The following is a 17,652-nucleotide window of genomic DNA, read 5'->3' as shown; positions in this document are numbered from 1 at the left end:
TTTCGAGGATTACGACGATGACGAGATATGACGCCTGGTACTCCGAAGGTGAGAACACATGTTGAAATCTACCTTCTGTTTCGCAGCAAGTAGAGGCGCCTTCAGAATATAGTACACACAATTAGCGCGACTGGGAACCAACACAGGAAAGAAATAGAATTGTGCGTACTATGTTCAACCAACTAGGCCATCAAATTATTTTGCTACAGCCAGCGCCTTCAGAAACTCTAGCGCCCTGAAAGTGCACGAGGCTATCACGCTGGTCCCTGGAGTGCGTAGCCCCGACCGTTGCGTTTAGCGTCTCGTGTGGGGTGTCGGACTCCGTCTGTTCTTTGCCCACATCGTGCCTTTGTTTGCCCCGTCCCTCCTAAACGTTTCGATTCTCAAAGGACGCGTTTGGGAACACTTGCTGGCCGCATAGGGCGGTTTCACGACACGCGTTTTCACCCTCCGGTAAGCTGTGTAAGGCCTGGTTGATGAACAACGTTCCACATTTTTCGTCTTTCTTCGCACGCTGGCAATCAGTTTTTGGCGCAGTCGTAAGGGCTTGTGAAACACAAAAACGAAACAGGTTACCCCGTGAACAACAAAACTCAAAGGGTGCGATCAGAGATGTACGCGCATACTTTAGTTATCTAAAGTCATGCTTACTTTGTTCTTTTTCAGTTCGGAGAGCCGGCATCCGACGAGGCGACTCCTCAACGCTGGCCTGTCCTAACTCCGAATAAAGACCAATGCGTGTAAAAACTTACTAGTGACCGATTGTACTTTATGTTGCCAACTACTCAGCCAGACGCAGTCTATCACGACGCGAGAGAAATCACGTCATCTCGAAAGCACAGCCTCCGCGCCTAGAAATGTCTAGGCGCGGAGTGTTTTTTTTTTTTTTAAATCATAATTGCCGTCAATAACAATCAGTGTAAATTCCGTCAATGCTGCAATTGAAACATGACCCTAAAACCGATAATGAAAACGTTTTTTACCACATTTAGTTAGTTAGCCAAACTACAATGACGATTACTCCCCCGTTCCTCATCAGTTCTTTTCTTTCTTTCTTTTTTTTTTTTAATTAAAATTCTCCGTTTTGTGTTGGGAGCCGTTTTTCCGCTTTATGGCAAAACGGCTCCCAATAAATTTGGCGGACAAAACTAATTGCTATAAACTATATATTCCTTCGCGGTACACCGCGAAATGCAGCGGTGAAATGAAAGGGCCTTATAATTTTGAGCCATAACAGATTTTTTTTTTTCTCCATTATTAGAGCAATGGAGCCGCAACGCACGGAGGCACACATTATAACGATTTGGCGGCCGTAGAAATGGTATCGCATTTAATACGCGCGACTTATACACACAAAAATGTTTTCTCACGGTAAGTTCAAGCGCTTGACAAGTTCCCGCTCGACGATCCACGTCCTAAAAATGCGCTCTAAGATTTTGTGTTACATGTCGCTCACAGTCGCCCCTACAGTCAAACACGCGCGCTGACGTCCAGTCGCTGCGTCCTACGCACTGTAACCTTTGGTTGTGGAGAACGGTGGATGCATACTCACGCTTAGCGACGATGCAAGAGTATTTGCCTCTCTCCATTAAATAAGAATTTAAGCGGAGGTTAGTCAATTGTTCAAATTATAAGCTTTGACTATAGGTGGCGCAAGCCGCCCCCTATTTAATAGGGTTCAGCCGCATTCATTCATCCATTCATAATGTAGCTCTGCTGTTGGCAGAGTGCATGCGCAGATGCTTCACATCCGGCAAATCTAGTTTCTGCATGCACACAGCGCCCGCACCTGGTGTGGGCAAATGGGGGTTTGTGTGTAGAAAGGGTGTGGGCGTATTACGCGATGCTCAGGACCGGAAAAGCATGCCATACGTGGCCATGCGCGGAGACACCACGTTTTTTTTTTTTTTTTTTAACAGATGAATATTATGTGATTGTCAAAATAATTAAATACCAATTCCGCCCAGATGATAATATTTTTCCCTTGTACATATTTGCCACAAAGTCTCTTATGGTCATCGTGAGTTTCAAAATGACAATCACGTAGAGTCTTGAAAGACTAAAAGATCATAATACGCCGTGAAGCTTTTGTGGTAAAACCTCATCCAAAACTAGGCGAAGTGTAAATTAACTAACGGCGCACTTCAAAATGCCTCAGTTGAATCGCCAGCTTCACCGAAAGTAACGGTGCGATGAGCTTAGCGCAAAATACCCTCAAACATCGGTGGATTATTTTGAAAGGTTAGGGATGGGACCTCCGTCTTCGAGTGAGGATCACTAACCATTAGTTTCCACGCTGAAAGCGGTCCATTCACGAGACACCCGCAACACGAGGCTTACCTGCAAAAACGAAGAGACGATCATTACAATGTTATTACCATTTATCCATAGTCTTTAGCGTAGTCTCTAAAACATATGGTGGATGATTGAAAGAAAGAGAACACAAGTGAGTTATTCCGACAGTTTCAAAACCTTAACCGACGATACAATCCAAAAAAAGTTAAAGCCGTTTACAACTCCCTGTGATGTCGAATTAGAGCGCAGCTCTTGAGGAGGAGGAGGGAAGGGTACTGGGGGGGAGGTGGTCATATGACCTTGGGGGGTCACGTGACCCCAGCTGGGGTCACGTGACGATGACAATGCCGATGATGTCATCAGTGACGTCACTGATGACGTCATCAGTGATGATGATGACGATGCGGATGTCGGTGACGTCATCAGTGACGTCACTGATGACGTCATTAGTGATGATGACGATGACGACGCGGATGTCGGTGACGTATTAGTGACGTCACTGATAAAGTCATCAGTGATGACGATTACGATGCGGATGCCGGTGACGTCATCAGTGACGTCACTGATGACGTTGTAGCCCCCGAGCTAAAAGGACAACAGGAACGACAGCGAGAGCGGTGTGTTTCGGCACCACGCGATTCGTGACGGGTGCCACGAGACACAGAGATTCGGGGTGACGTGGTACACGGACGTTCTACGATGGCCGGCTTCTGCACTGCAACTAACAACCATTTGTAAATATTGTAAATATAAATGTAGTGACATAAACCAAGCTCTCTACATTTTTGGTGACCCGGACATCTACCGCCATGGCTACAGGAGCTGACCAAGACGCCCCCCTCGCCATCGGAGCTACCGCTGTCCTGACTCTTCCTAAGTTCTGGGCGGAAGATCCAGCACTCTGCTTCGTGCAGGTGGAGAACAAGTTCCGCCTGCACCAAATAACCTCCCAGATAAGGCAGTACGAGCTCCTTATCGACGCCCTCCCACCGCAAGCCGCCACCGAGGTTAGAGACATCCTCCTCTAGCCGCTCGGCGACACTCCGCATGACACACTCAAGGACGCTCTAGTCAGTCGCCTCGTCGCTTCAGAGCAGCGACGCCTCCAGCAACTCCTTAGCGCTGAAGAACTGGGTGACCGTCGGCCATCTCAGTTCTTGCGTCATTTACAACACTTGCTAGGCGACAAGGCGGCCTCCATCGACGCAGCCATCTTTCGAAAGCTTTCCTTAAAGCGCCTCCCGCCCCCCGTTCGCGTCGGTTTAGCTGTGGCCCACAGGCTTCCACTCCTGGAACTCGCCGAGCCAGCTGACCGAATCATAAAGGTCAACAAACCTACCATCGGCGCAACTCAGCGAACTTCCGACCTTACTTCGGACATCGCCGAACTCCGGAAGGCTATGGAGAAACTGACGGCAGAGGTGTCCGAGCTTCGACGGGAATCCTCCCAACGTGCTCGGTCGACGGGACGGCGCTCGCGAGACCGTGCAGGCCAACGCTTTGGTCGCGACAGCTCTCGTCAACCCTCACCATCTCCCCCGCCTTCTACAAAGTCGCTGTGCCGATACCACCGACAGTTTGGCTCTGAGGCCTGCCACTGTCGGGCTCCCTGTTCCTGGGACCAGGGAAACAAGATGGGCGGTCGCTAGTGGCGGCCAGCGACCCATACCAGCCTACTAGCCGCCTTTTCCACGTTCGCGACAAGATCAGCGGCACACGTTTTCTGGTCGACACAGGTGCAGAAGTAAGTGTCATCCCTGCCTCTACTTTCGATCGCAAAATTCGCACCAAAACACCTTCGCTGCAAGCCGTCAACGCTTCCCTCATCGCTACCTATGGACAAAAATCACTGACCCTGGACCTCGGTCTCAGACGTCGGTTTCAGTGGTTGTTCTGGGTAGCTGACGTAGAGTACGCGATCGTCGGTGCCGATTTCTCGCGAAACTTCAATCTCCTCGTTGACATGAAGAACAAGCGACTGATCGATTCAAGCACAAACATGCATGTGTCGGGAGTCCTATCGCGGGCTCCAACGCTTAGCCCAACTTTCGTGAAGCCGCCCCCAAACGAGTTCACCCAAGTCCTGCAGAAGTATCCCGATCTAATTAAGCCAAGAAACTTCGAGGAGACGCCAAAGCACGATGTAACGCATCACATTCTCACGACCGGACCGCCAGTTCATTGCCGACCACGTCGCCCTGGGCCAGACAAGCTGCGTGTCGCTCGTGAAGAATTCGAGCATATGCTTCAACTAGGTATTGTGCGACCCTCATCCAGTCCCTAATCATCCGCCCTTCACATGGTGCCCAAAAAGTCTGGCGACTGGCGCCCCTGTGGCGACTACCGCGCCCTCAACGCCGCAACAGTGCCGGACCACTACCCCATCCAAAATGTCCAGGACTGTACATCGTTTCTGGCGGGCACGACAATCTATTCCATAATAGATTTCATCAAGGCATACCATCAGATCCCCGTTGAGCCATCCGACATACCGAAGACCGCCATAACAACACCTTTTGGCCTCTTTGAATACATTCGGATGCCATTTGGGCTTCGGAATGCGGCCCAAACGTTCCAACGTTTCATCGACGAAGTCATCCGTGGTCTCCCCTTCTGCTTTGCTTACCTGGACGACCTCCTCATTGCCAGTGCGAACCCGGATGAGCACAAGGTCCACTTGGAGCAAGTCTTCAGTAGGCTCCACGATCATGGAATCGTAATCAACACGGACAAGTGCCAGTTCGAAACAACCCAACTTGAATTTCTTGGCCACAAAATTAACAGTCAAGGAATCAAAGCGCTTCCAGAAAAAGTCCAGGTTATTTTGGACTGTCCAACTCCAACAAAACGCGCTCTACGACGATTCCTTGGCCTTGTCAATTTTTACAGGTGTTTTGTGCCACAGTGCGCAGTGTTGTTACACCACTTGGAAGCCCTACTCTGCAGTTCCACTGCAGAGAAGTCACCCCTGGCTTGGCCTCCTGAGGCAGCAGTTGCTTTCGAGAAGATCAAGAAAGACCTCGCAAACGCCATCTTGCTTGTAGATCCTTCACCTGAAGCACTAACTTGCCTGATGGTCGACGCTTCCAGTGCTGCTGTTGACGCCGTCTTGCAGCAGAAGATCGACAACATTTGGTCTCCCATCTCTTTCTTCTCACGAAAGCTGCAAGACACTGAAAAACGCTACAGCACTTTTGGTAGAGAATTGCTGGCTACCTACTTGGCTGTAAAGCATTTTCGACATTTCCTAGAGGGACGCAATTTTTTCATCGCGACAGATCATAAGCCGCTCGTTCATGCTATTCAGTCGCCCAGTCAGAACCACTCCCCGCCAGAGTGCCGTCATCTCTCCTTTATCGCAGAGTTCACCACCGACTTGCGCCACGTGAAAGGAAAAGACAACACTTCTGCCGATACACTGTCTCGTTTGGACCTGAACGCTATTGCTACAGAGAAGACGCAGTTTACCTATTCCGAGCTTGCAGAGGCCCAAACAGATGACGATGAGCTTCCATCCATTCGCGAAGCCGGCACTTCACTGATATTTGAGGACGTATTTTTCCCAGATCACGGAGTCACCCTCGTCTGCGACAAGTCGACGGGAACCCCACGACCTTACGTTCCAGATAACTTACGTCGTGCTCTGTTCACGCCGCTACACTCGCTTTGCCATCCTGGTGTCCGTGCAACGCAGGAACTGATTACGAACCGTTCTGTCTGACCCAAAGTCAAGGCCGGCGTTCGTGATTGGGTACGTTCCTGTCTTGCCTGCCAACGTTGCAAAATACAGCGACACACAGGAACGCCGCTCGGAGCGTTTCCACTTCCGTCCCTACGTTTCGAGCAGGTGCACGTGCACATCGTCGGACCCTTGCCCCCATCACGCGGTTTCACCAATTTATTGACGTGCGTCGACAGTTTCTCCCGATGGCCTGAAGTTTACCCGCTCGAGAACATAACGGCCGAGACGGTCGCCAGAGCTTTTCTATTTACCTGGGTAAGCCGTTTCGGAGTACCTTCCACGGTGACGACCGATCGAGGACGCCAATTGGAGTCCGCTCTATTTTGTCAACTCACGTCCCTTCTCGGCGGCTCCCGTACGCGCACAACAGCTTACCATCCTGCAGCAAATGGCTTCGTGGAACGCCTTCATAGGCAGCTAAAATCAGCACTTCGCACGCAGTTGTCTCCCAATGCTTGGGTCGACAACTTGCCCATTGTGCTGCTTGGGTGGCGTTCAACGCTCAAACCTGACCTAGGGAGTACGGTGGCTGAGCTCGTCTACGGTGCTCCGCTACGCCTGCCTGCGGACATGATCGAGCCGCCTACCTTACCAGAAAGTGTGGATCCCATGTACTACGTCCACAAGTTAAGGCAAGCAATGTCAACGCTTCGCCCAGTTCCATCACGCCAACAAACGCAACAGAAGGTTTTCCAACATCCTGCACTGACTGAGGCTACACACGTTTTCATCAGGAAGGACGCACGGCGGAAGCCTCAGCAAAACCTGTACGATGGACCATTTCCTGTCCTGGAAAAATCACCAAAATACTATACCCTGTTGGTTCGAGGTAAACGCGAAACCGTCACAATCGACAGACTCAAACCGGCTTTCTTCTCCCCCTTCGATTCACCAACGTCCCAGCATCAGCCTAAAACACCAACACCCAGAGACCACCAAACAAACTCCACTCAAGTGGCCACAGCCACTTGTCCAAGCCCCCTGTAGCCCCCGAGCTACAAGGACAACAGGAACGACAGCGAGAGCGGTGTGTTTCGGCACCACGCGATTCGTGACGGGTGCCACGAGACACTGAGATTCGGGGTGACGTGGTGCACGGACGTTCTACGATGGCCGGCTTCTGCACTGCAACTAACAACCATTTGTAAATATTGTAAATATAAATGTAGTGACACGAACCAAGCTCTCTACAACGTCATCAGTGATGATGACAATGCTGATGCCGGTGACGTTATCAGTGACGTCACTGACGACGTCATCAGTGACGATGACGATGCGGATGCCGGTGACGTCTTCGGGGGGTCACGTGACATAGGGGGGTCACGTGACCTCAGGGGAGTCACGTGACTTCAGGGGGGTCACGTGACCTCGGGGGGGGGGGGGGGGGGGGTGCTTGCTCGGTGCATTATGGGACATTTCCCATAATGCACCGCGCGGCGACGCCGACGCCGCTCAAGCCGAAAACGGGCGCCTAAGAGCCGCGCTCTAAAACACAGGGAATGAGCAAGCGAGACGGTGCAAGTTTACCATTTCGTTAAAACACCTGCTGGGTGGGAAAATAATTGAAGAACAAAAAGTAGAGGTGATAGGGAAACAAGTGAGTGAGACGACAATCGCGTTCCAACAACAACAAAAACGATCCCTCGAAAACACAATCTGACATTTGCCAAATCTGACTGAACCTTCAATAATTCGCAATATACTGCTTCGGGTGAACTGATCCATCGACAACTATTCTTCTAGATAAAACAAAGTCCTTTCTACGTGATTAAGCTTGTTTATACAAAGATAGATAACCCGGATAACTATCCCGTTCAATCCTGCCTCTCTTCCTCCATACGTTGACGAAAATTCCTTCTCCGCGATATTATTCAGTATAGCAGTAGGTGGGGATGCATGATAACTGCAGTTGCTGTTGTTTTTTCTTGTAAGTTTTTTCCACGTGTAATCGCGGAAAATTACAGTCAATGAAAGTCTGAGAAACGCAGGGAGTGACGGGACCCAAAAAGCTGACTAGGCTTTCACAGTCAATCCTATTACGGCACCACCTAATAAATACTGCGAAAAAATTCCGAAGCAAAACACCTGATCATAATAAGGCCCACAGTACGTTTCTGAAACTGTCAGTGAGGGTACAAGTTCTATACACATCGAGAGACATAGAAATGACGTTTCCTTTCTTTAGCTTCCCAAAGGCTAATGAGCAGCTCCATATATATGGCAGCAGGAATACTTTACCCCCATTCTCAACTCTCTCTCTCTCTCTTTCTGAACGTCCCCCCCCCCCCACACACACACACACACTCCCAAAATGCCGAGAGAGCAAGAAAGTGGAAAGAATGTGACTACCGACTAAATGGCGTCTCGCGCCGTCAATATTGCTCGAAAATTGTTTTTCGCGTAAAATTAATTTTTCGATCCGGATGTCCGCATCAGACTGTCTAAAATAAACACTTTTTTTCTTCTTCTTTTCAGTGGCCCTTCAAGGGGAAACATAAGGAGAACTAGAGACGACACACCTGCATGTTTTTAGTCAGTTTTGTAGGGTTGGGCAAATTGTGGTTCGAGTCGATGTGGCGCTTCCTAGCGCGTGACTTAGTTCTAACATAGCGCGCGATTAAAGGCCTGTTCACACAAGCAGCGGAGCACTACTAGCGTAGGGCTGACCTCCCGCTGGGCGCCTGTTGACGGGAGCGTACACCAGCTTTGTATCGCACCGTCAAAACTGTTGCTCATGGCCGGCGATAAGCAGTTGACGGCACGTGAGCAGCGCTACATAAAAGCTTTGCTACATGTGAGAATCGGCCTTAACGCTTCTGTAGCGCCTTGTTAGCGCTCCAGCAGCGCTTTGTTAGCGCTCCAGTAGCGCTTTGTTAGCGCCCCAGTAGCTCCTTGTTAGCGCTTTAGTAGCGCTTCTTGTACCGCGGTGCTGCGCATTAGCGCGTGCGCTGCGGTACCGGTTTCTGTGGTTGGGTGTGCATCAGCAGCACCATGGCGGACATGTGAGATGCCAAAATAGAAATGCGACAAATGCTCTTAGATACGTGATTAGTGCATATGTGTGTGGACGGCTTAACGCCCAGAAGAGCCTTCTGGGTGCACGAAATCTTGCGCCATCGAGATACCGACGGGTACCCGGCGAACCTTGTTCCTAGGCTGAGGGACCGAGACGCAGAGCTCTTTCGAAGGCGATTATTTTTAACTGCGTGTCTTTGAAACCAGGGTCACGCATATCGAATAGAAAGCCGATAAGGTCGTACCCAACCAATTAGTCGCTCAGAGTCCATGACTCGGGATCGCCTGCCCGACCTTTTGCTTGGAAAGTGGCTGTTTTACTTCATCTTCTTTCAATGCCAAAAGAAAAACAACAAAGGAATTTCCGTGCACGCGCTGTTCCGCAGCAGTACAGTGTACTAGAATACTTGGGTACTGTTGGGACCGGAGCGGCTCGGCAACGGGAGCTCGTGAGGACGCGTGTATTGACAGTTCGTGGCGGCGCTGTAGTCGAGTTATCCGGCTCGCGCAGTCCGCCTTTTTTTTTTTTCTATTTTTTCTTTTTTCTCTTTGAGCGGTGCATGTAGCGAAAGCTAGGAGCGCGAGCTCATAGCGTTGGCAGCTGCCCTTGGTGCATGGGAGCTCGTGCCGCCGAGATGTGCCCTAGAACAAGGAGCTCGCGCTTGTAGCCTTTCCTGCGGTACAACACAAGGTGAAACTAGGGTGCCTTCATGTGGGACATTGAGGCACCCTAGGTGAAACAGAGTATAGGGCACGTAAAAAAAAAATCGGTATTTTCAAATCTTTTTTTTTTTAATTTTTGCGGTAGGCGAAGGGTTAATGAAATGTTTGATGGGCCATGTTGCAATTGCAGCTTTAAAGGGAGCCATCATTAAAGGCCAACTTAATTTAAAAAGTTCGCGAACAAACAACGAGCTTTGAGCGAAAGTAACGAGGCGTTCGTTTTTGTTGTGTTTGTCCGTCCATTTTCGTTTCTTCCTCAAGCTTAATTATCTCTACCAACCCGCTCGTTCCGTCCTGAAATATTACTCGCTAAAATTTTGCCTTTCTTCACTTAATTAAAAAAACTGCGCGCTGAAAGTGCGAATGAGGTTGTGCTGATATTGATGCGTAAAAGAATGACGCAGGTTGTTTCTGTCCCCTCGTCACTAACTCGACAGCGTTTCTTCGGTGGACTCGCCGGCGCCACACATCAAGACGACTAAGTTACTATTCTACGTATTATTTTCATAACGCGGTTTCTGAATCAAGCGAAGAAAGGCAAACTTTTACGGTTAATTTCGCGAACCTCGTTGCCTTTTTGCGAATTGTCGAAATTGTATTTGCCTTTAATAATGACTCCTTTTAAAACTGCAATTGCACCATGGCCAATTAAGCCGTTAATAAACAAGTTAACTAACAGATCTTGGTTCATTATTAAACATTGCAAAGGTTATTCGCCCATTCATTGTCCACCGAGCCCTACAGATATAGCGAAAGACGGCATCCACATATCTGCCACATCCTTTTTTTTTTTGTAAAATATGTAAAGTTCTGTAAAGAATAAAACAAAAACACCCTGAATGTCTGCGTGAACCAGATACGCCCTCTGTGGAACCATGGGTGTTTCCCTTCGAATACCCAGCTCAGGCGAGACTTACCTGGTTGTCAGAAAGCAGCTGTCGGTTAAATGTATTGTTATGAGCGTGTAGGTTTCAGATGGTTTATCCATCGATCAAGAGGATAATGCGCTGCATATTGTAACCATGTATGCGCTGCACATTGTAACCATTATTTCAATGCCGTGCTGTAAACTATTACAACTTTTTCCTTGCCCGATTTACGTGTGCTCATGTTTTCTGCTCAAAATGATGTGAAATAGTTGCTTGTTTTCTTTGAATCTTATAAAGCATTACTTGTTCAGCTCATGTTCTCTCAGTTTTTGGACTTAAGTTCAATGTTAAAACGCGTGATAAAAATTGTCACGGCTTATATGCCGTTTCTTACAAGTGAACGTCGGGTGGACCTCGGATGGTCGTGGCAGCCATGAAGAAATAAAAGATTCTCACCCCTTTGCATCGTCGCTTGGGTGGTTCGTCACATAAATGAACACAAAAATGAGTGACAAGTGAAGCGAGCTGATTAAGGTCAAGAAAAAGAAGACGGGCAGAAAAGAAGACAGAGAAGTTAACCTGGGGTATTAAAAACAGACTAAAACAATCTCGAACTTTATTATGTGCCATTTCCTTCCGTTATAAAATAAGATAGGAAAAAAAAAAAAACGCTTCCGAGTTTTAGATATCCCTTTCAAATATCTAATGTTCGGCATTTGCGACCAAGGAAATGGGCATTTCATTTAAAATGCTCACCATCCGACAAACCGAAACCGCTTCTTTAAAGTCGCAATTGTTTTTATGTAAAGGAAGGTTAATGCAGCTTGTACCGTCCAATACATTGAAGCATCATGTTGCTAACGATCGTGCCGCAGCGTAATTGATGCCGTGGTACGACCGCTAGCAGGTCGTCGCTCTATCAGAAATCCTACGCGCACTCCACCAAAGCGGCACCAAAGATTCATATTTTAGCGCGTGCAGCCGCGCATGCGCACACCTTCCGGATAAGGCGCCGGACGCGACACCTCTCGCGATCAATACCACGCGCTTCAGGCGAGCCCCTTCGGTCCCAACACTACCCAAGTATTCTAGTACACTGTAGCAGCAGCAAGCACGGCACAAGGAGCCTGAGAGCGCTAACAAAGCGCTTCTGTGGCGCTAACAGAGCGCTTCTGTAGCGCTAACAGAGCGCTAACAAAGCGCTTCTGAAGCGCTAACAGAGCACTACATCACGCGCTAGGAAGCGCCACATGAGCGCTCCTTGGAGCGCTCACGTAGCGCTAACTTAGCGCTCCGCTGTATGTGTGAACCGGCCTTAAAGCTAAGAAAGACGCAGCGCTATGAGATTCGAAACGCTATTCACCCACCCCTTCTGTTTTGTTCAACCATGACAAGCTCGTTTGCCCCGAACTTTCCGTTCATGAACCTGCGGCAGTATTCAATGCCCGTGAATGCGTAGTTAATGTCACTTGTGAACAGTGACAAAAATGACGTAAATGTTTTAAACTTTCATCTTTCGGAAATTGCTCTCATTAAACAAAAATGAGTTAAACAAAACACCATAAAACAGCTTTATAAAAAAAAAGGAAAAAAAAAACAGCTTTGTAAAGTCGATGGCAGGTTAAGAGTGATGTGGAAGCTGCTCTTACCCCTTTCCACTTTAGTAGAGTGAACGCAAGAGAGGAGGCGACCTCCTCTCCAGACTTCACTCTGCTAAAGTGAATAAAGATGGGAGGAGCTCACACTTTACTCTGAATCTGCAACCGACTAAGTGCCAAATATGATGCTCACATGTTTAGTTAGTTATACGAAAATCGATCAAAAAGCTTATGCAATTGCACTATTTTTTTATTTTTTTACAACGTTCCTCTTTTAGCAAGGGTGTCGAACCGAACCTGAACCGAAAAGCGGAGGAACAAAAACGTTATTCTTAGCCGAACGGGAACGAAATTAACCGTAGTCTTATGTGGCGGTTACTGGTGCATCGGAAAACGGTTTCGCGTAATAAAAGGTTGAGGCGCGCCTACTTCCGGGTGGCGGGGCGAAGTCAATTATATATTTGTGACGGTCGCGTCAGCTGTTTTGACTTCACAAACGGCAGCGCAGTGGGGACAGCTGAATAAAAACGAAAAAAAATATTTCACGTCTATCTGCAGCAAGACTCGGCGTCGGCGAGTCGGCGCGGTCGCATACATCTCTTTGTTTTACCTTGCGATGGACCACAAACGACGCTACGAGTCAACGGATCCAATCCTTAGCTCGGAAGGTGTTCCTTGCCCTCCCGGTTAGGTGGTGCGACGCGGGGAGCGTGAAGTCACGTGACAAGCTACAAGCTATAAATTAACGCGGGTGGCCCGTAGCGTCCATCGCGAAACTTTTTAAGGGGAAACGGAGTATAGGTGGCTATGCCAAGAGGCTAAAGATACATTCTTTGCGTGCGCCAGGTGGGGTTTGCATGGTTGCGACTGTAGGGAATGAAAGCAAGATTTGCCACCTATGATTGGGTATGAGAGGAAAGGAAAGGAGGATCCGGAGGGCGCGATTGGTCCCCTCTCGCTTCGATGCGCTACGATCGCATCCATCCTGTGTGTGTGTTTGTGTCATGTGTGTGTGTTTTCTTTCTAAGCAGTATTTCCAGATAAAGCGAGAAAACATAAATATAAAAGAACGCCTACGGATGTCGCCGTGTTTGTTTAGCGGTGGCAAAACTGGAGGCGCCAGAGGCGAAGCCGCGACGAGTGCAACTGACACTGCGGCACCAGTCGCCGAGACGCCGATTCGCCCAGAGCAGCCCAGAAACCTGGACGATGCTTCAAGAATGTTTTTGTGTGTGAGTGCTTTTTCTAAAAACAGCACTTCGACCTTTTTTTCTCTTTTTTTATCATCTTTAGACCACCCATCACTGTCTTTTTCCTCTTGAACTCAGTCATTTAAGTAAGGCATTTGGACCTTCGGGTGTGCGGGGTGGGTAGTTACTAGTTTGCGAGTACGGTGCGTGCTACCGTCAGGGTGTCACTGTGCGTGCCGGTTCACTGACTTCAAATGTTAGTACTGTACATTGATACTGCTTCTGAGCGCCTGTATGACCACTTAATTTGCGTAGAAGGGTGTTGGCGATAAAAAGACAAGATAACCAAACGAAATTAAGCATATATTTCCTTTGCTGTTCCCGATTCCGCAGCACGGCTTCTGATTACCTTTTTATTTTTTTTAATGCAAAGGAAGTTATTTGAACACGCTTTCGTAGCCACTGGAATTCGTGGATTTTTCCTTTTAAGTTACAATTTTAACCGGTTCACGCTTTGTGGAATTGGTAACCGAACCGTTATTTCGGAATCGTCGCCGAGAGGGAACCGAGCCGGAACAAAATACAAAGCTGCTGAACCCGAATTCGAACCGAACCGAACAAATGAGAGGTTCGAGTCCCTAGTTTTAACCAATTGTGATTTCTCTGAACTTCAATCTGTAATTTTCCTCTCTCGAATTAAATAGGACCGTGCAGTTAGGGCCAGATAGAGAAAGAACTCAGTTCCTGCGACGTATTTCTCCCAACCCGAAAATTTAGACTCTATGGCACTCGCAGGCATAAAAAAGAACCACATGAACTGCGTTATAATTGTGGTCGTTCTATGCTCCCACACCAAGCCCCTAAAGCAGACGAAAAAAAGCTATTTTGATTGTCCTTAGGCCGATGGTGCGGTGGAAACTTCGTGCTTGCTCATCCAGTCACATATCTATACTCCGCCCCCTGATGACGCCACTCCGCGTAGCCACGCACAGAGAGCAAGGCCAGGTCATCAAAGGGAGGCGGTTGATAGGTACGGCGAGCCCGTAGCTTTCCCTGCACTGTCAGCTTGCGGATGAACAGGGTTTAATGTCGTACGCAGGAAACGCTCTACTTTCGCATCTATTACCGGGTTTCAAGAAAGAAAGGTCACGACACCACAAAAAACATAGTCATAAAACAAAGAAGGGGGCCCGAAATGTTTCTTTTACGGCGCTTACTCTCGCCGCATAACCGAAACGCCACGGCATCGTTAAACGTACGCTAAATAACCCGTAGGAAGGTGTCATATCCGCGCTTCTGTCCGAAGCTCTCTCGAAATAAACTCCATATACCTTCATCACAAGCGTCGTGACTATACACGGGCCTAGAGTGACTCATAACTCCGAAACAACGTTCCCGGAATGCAATATGCAGCCGCCAAAAACTATACTATGTTCACTTTTAACCTGACAGTGCGATGGGAGCTAGGCGCTCTAGGGCCTATAGACTCCCTCCGTTTTAGAGCCTAACTCCGCCCTCTGCACGTAGGTACAGGCGAAGCCTGATCACGTGGTGTAATATGAGCGTATGGCTGGTCTAACGAACACCCAGCGTCCAGCGCATTGTCAGCTTAGGGGCGAACGGGATACAGCAGCCTACGCAGTCTCACAAGTAGAACGTAAATATAACCGCTCTCTAAGATGAGAATAAAATCCCACTAGAGGCGCGAAGGATATTCGAGGTTGTTCTTTTTTTTTTTTTTTTTACTGAACGAAGTCATAACCGAGTCATATTTCTTGTCTCTGTTTTAAGGTATTTCTCAGACCTTAAAACTGAGATAAGACGTACGACTTTGAGGGCTTTATTTGCGAAAGCCAAATGGACGGACTTTATTCTCATTCGGGCGGCTACCATGAGAGGTCTCGCGACTTTGGCGTGCCTTGCGTGCGCCTTGACAGGATGTGAGTACCAGCGTTTACGTGAATTGTGCCAGGATAATCTATATATTTGTGTTTGCTAGGGAGGGGTTCGTACCTCGTTTTACGTAATTCATATACACCCAATGCCACGAGCCGATGGGGCCAATTAAAGGGCTACAAAAACTGAAACGTCAAGGCCCCTGTTAACCTTATGCGTACCATACATACTTGGCTCAACCCATCGAGAGCGGTAAAGGCACCGCGACCTTGCGTTTCAAGTACGTTTGGCCGTATTTGTACATCTTCGAAATTTTGACTGTGCTCTTTGTTGTTGTAAAACGAAGCCCAGCCCAGCAATTAAACGGCTTCGTAACTTCACCTTGAGCAAACACGTCCGCAGTGTAAGAAAATGTCAAAAGAGCGTTGTGATGTGCTGTTATTGACAAAGTTCAACTCGAAATCTGACCCCACGCAAATACGTACAGCGACACATTTTTTTTAATTCCTATCCGTTCACAACTGAGAGGAAATCAAGCTATAGGCTGATAAGTATATATATTAGTCACTAAAGAAAGCCCCGCGAGTGCCGCTTGCGGCCGGCTCGTGACGTTATCTAGTGTCGCACAGGGAAGCGTGCTTGCTGCGCCGGTCAGTCGGCGCGGTCGGCAGGCTGTTCCAGAAACCGAACTATAACCGGTATTTCCCTTCGCGCACCTGCATTTTAAGCGGTATGTAATTACATGGAGTTCTATGGAAGGCGAACCGGTGGTTTAAAAAAGCCGCGTTATAACCGCTCCTGCACTATAAGCGGTTACGTTGTAAGTGGTCTATACTGTAGTCCCTTTCGTGAAACGTTTTCAAATGATGTTTTCGACACGCATTAAAGTTCTTTCTGCTGATTCGGTGAGTGTGTTTACGTATACGTTGGCTACAGACCGGAAACATTCGGACCACTTTGGTGCAGAACGATGAATTCTATTTTCAGCTATCCGATCCTCTATTTATAGTGGTTGGTCTGTCGTGATTGTGTCATCTACTGTTGCGACAATGTCTTCATCATCGGAGGGATGAATGTCTGGCGTTTGATCTTCGCGTCGTACCGGTCGCGATGGTATCGGCGGTCGTGGGATGAGGTCGATTGAGAGGACCATCGCTTTGCGGTCGGTAAAACCCGAAGAGCAAGTGACGCGCGGGAGACAGCGAACTCATGACGTGGCGCCACCTCCTAACTTTTGGTTGCGCCATCACCTGCCCACTGACGCTCGCACTAGGCCACGCCTTTAGCCAGCCAGATGGCTCCGATGTGACGTGTGCAATGACGCACGTACTAGGTACACCTTTAGTCAGTCAGAACAGTGGAGCCGCCCTGGCGTCGGGGAAGAGTGCTCATCTCGCACCCCGGGGGTCCTGGTCCGATTTCCACCCAGACCGAAATGTACCAAATTTGATTTTCAAAGCCATCAATTTACTTTAAGTACAGAAACCTGCCTGAGAAATTTGCCGTCGATCCGAGAATTTAGGCATGTTTTCACTCTTCGCGCCGTCTGCCATATTTGGTACGATCGCTCGGTCACGCCACCGGCGACACCGGATTTTCGCGTCACTCAGTATGTAATGCTCCATTGATCATTACATTGAAAGGTCATTCAATGGAATGTATGCACGATTGAAAGCAGAGCATCTGGAGGCAGCTATGTTTCTGCCTCGTTGAATTGAAATCCTGCCAATATCTGCTTCGCGCGCACGTTGCAAACTATGCTTGCAATCTTGAATATATATATATACATATATATATATATATATATATATATATATATATATATATATATATATATATATGCTTGTGTGTGTGTGTGTGCGAGTGCGTGTGTGTGTGCGAGTGCGTGTGCGTGTACGTGTGTGTGCGTGTGTGTGTGTTTAGGTAGGCGAAAATGTACTAAAATGACTTGTTATCTTTAACCTCATTTTTTTTCATTATTTGTTCCTCAGGTTTGTCCCGTGTCCTGTATTCCAAGGGCAGGTAAAAATGCAATATTCACTCTTCCACAAGGGGAAAAAAGAAGATTCTTAACCTTCTTTTGGGTTCAATAAACTCCGAATTTGAAGAGTTTCGCAGTTGATCAACAATACCACCGCTCGACAAATGCCTGTTTTTACGTTGAAATGAATTGTACATCCACGTAGGCGTACGCTCGTAGCACTATCCCCGTCATGGACGCCATTGCCTGCTCTTTTAGGATGATCGATAGAATCAGCATTAGTAAGAGCGCGTTAGAAATATGAATACCCATTTTGAAGCCGTAAAAACACGAATGTTTAAGT

The 17,652-nt window shown here is 48.1% G+C and overlaps 1 protein-coding gene across 1 annotated transcript in view; it reads right to left on the bottom strand.

The window, feature by feature from the left end:
- Positions 1 to 2,277: 2,277 nt before the first annotated feature.
- Positions 2,278 to 17,652, bottom strand: part of LOC8024191 (beta-1,4-glucuronyltransferase 1) — a 233,464-nt gene continuing 218,089 nt past the window's right edge. The window contains exon 6 of the mRNA XM_042288564.1: positions 2,278 to 2,340. Within this exon, the coding sequence (XP_042144498.1) occupies positions 2,278 to 2,340 (63 nt within the window). The remainder of the gene's footprint in view (positions 2,341 to 17,652) is intronic.

This window comes from Ixodes scapularis, unplaced genomic scaffold, assembly GCF_016920785.2.
Source record: "Ixodes scapularis isolate PalLabHiFi unplaced genomic scaffold, ASM1692078v2 PGA_scaffold10__122_contigs__length_95168666, whole genome shotgun sequence".
NCBI lineage: Eukaryota > Metazoa > Arthropoda > Arachnida > Ixodida > Ixodidae > Ixodes > Ixodes scapularis.
This window is presented reverse-complemented; position numbering and strand designations above follow the sequence as displayed.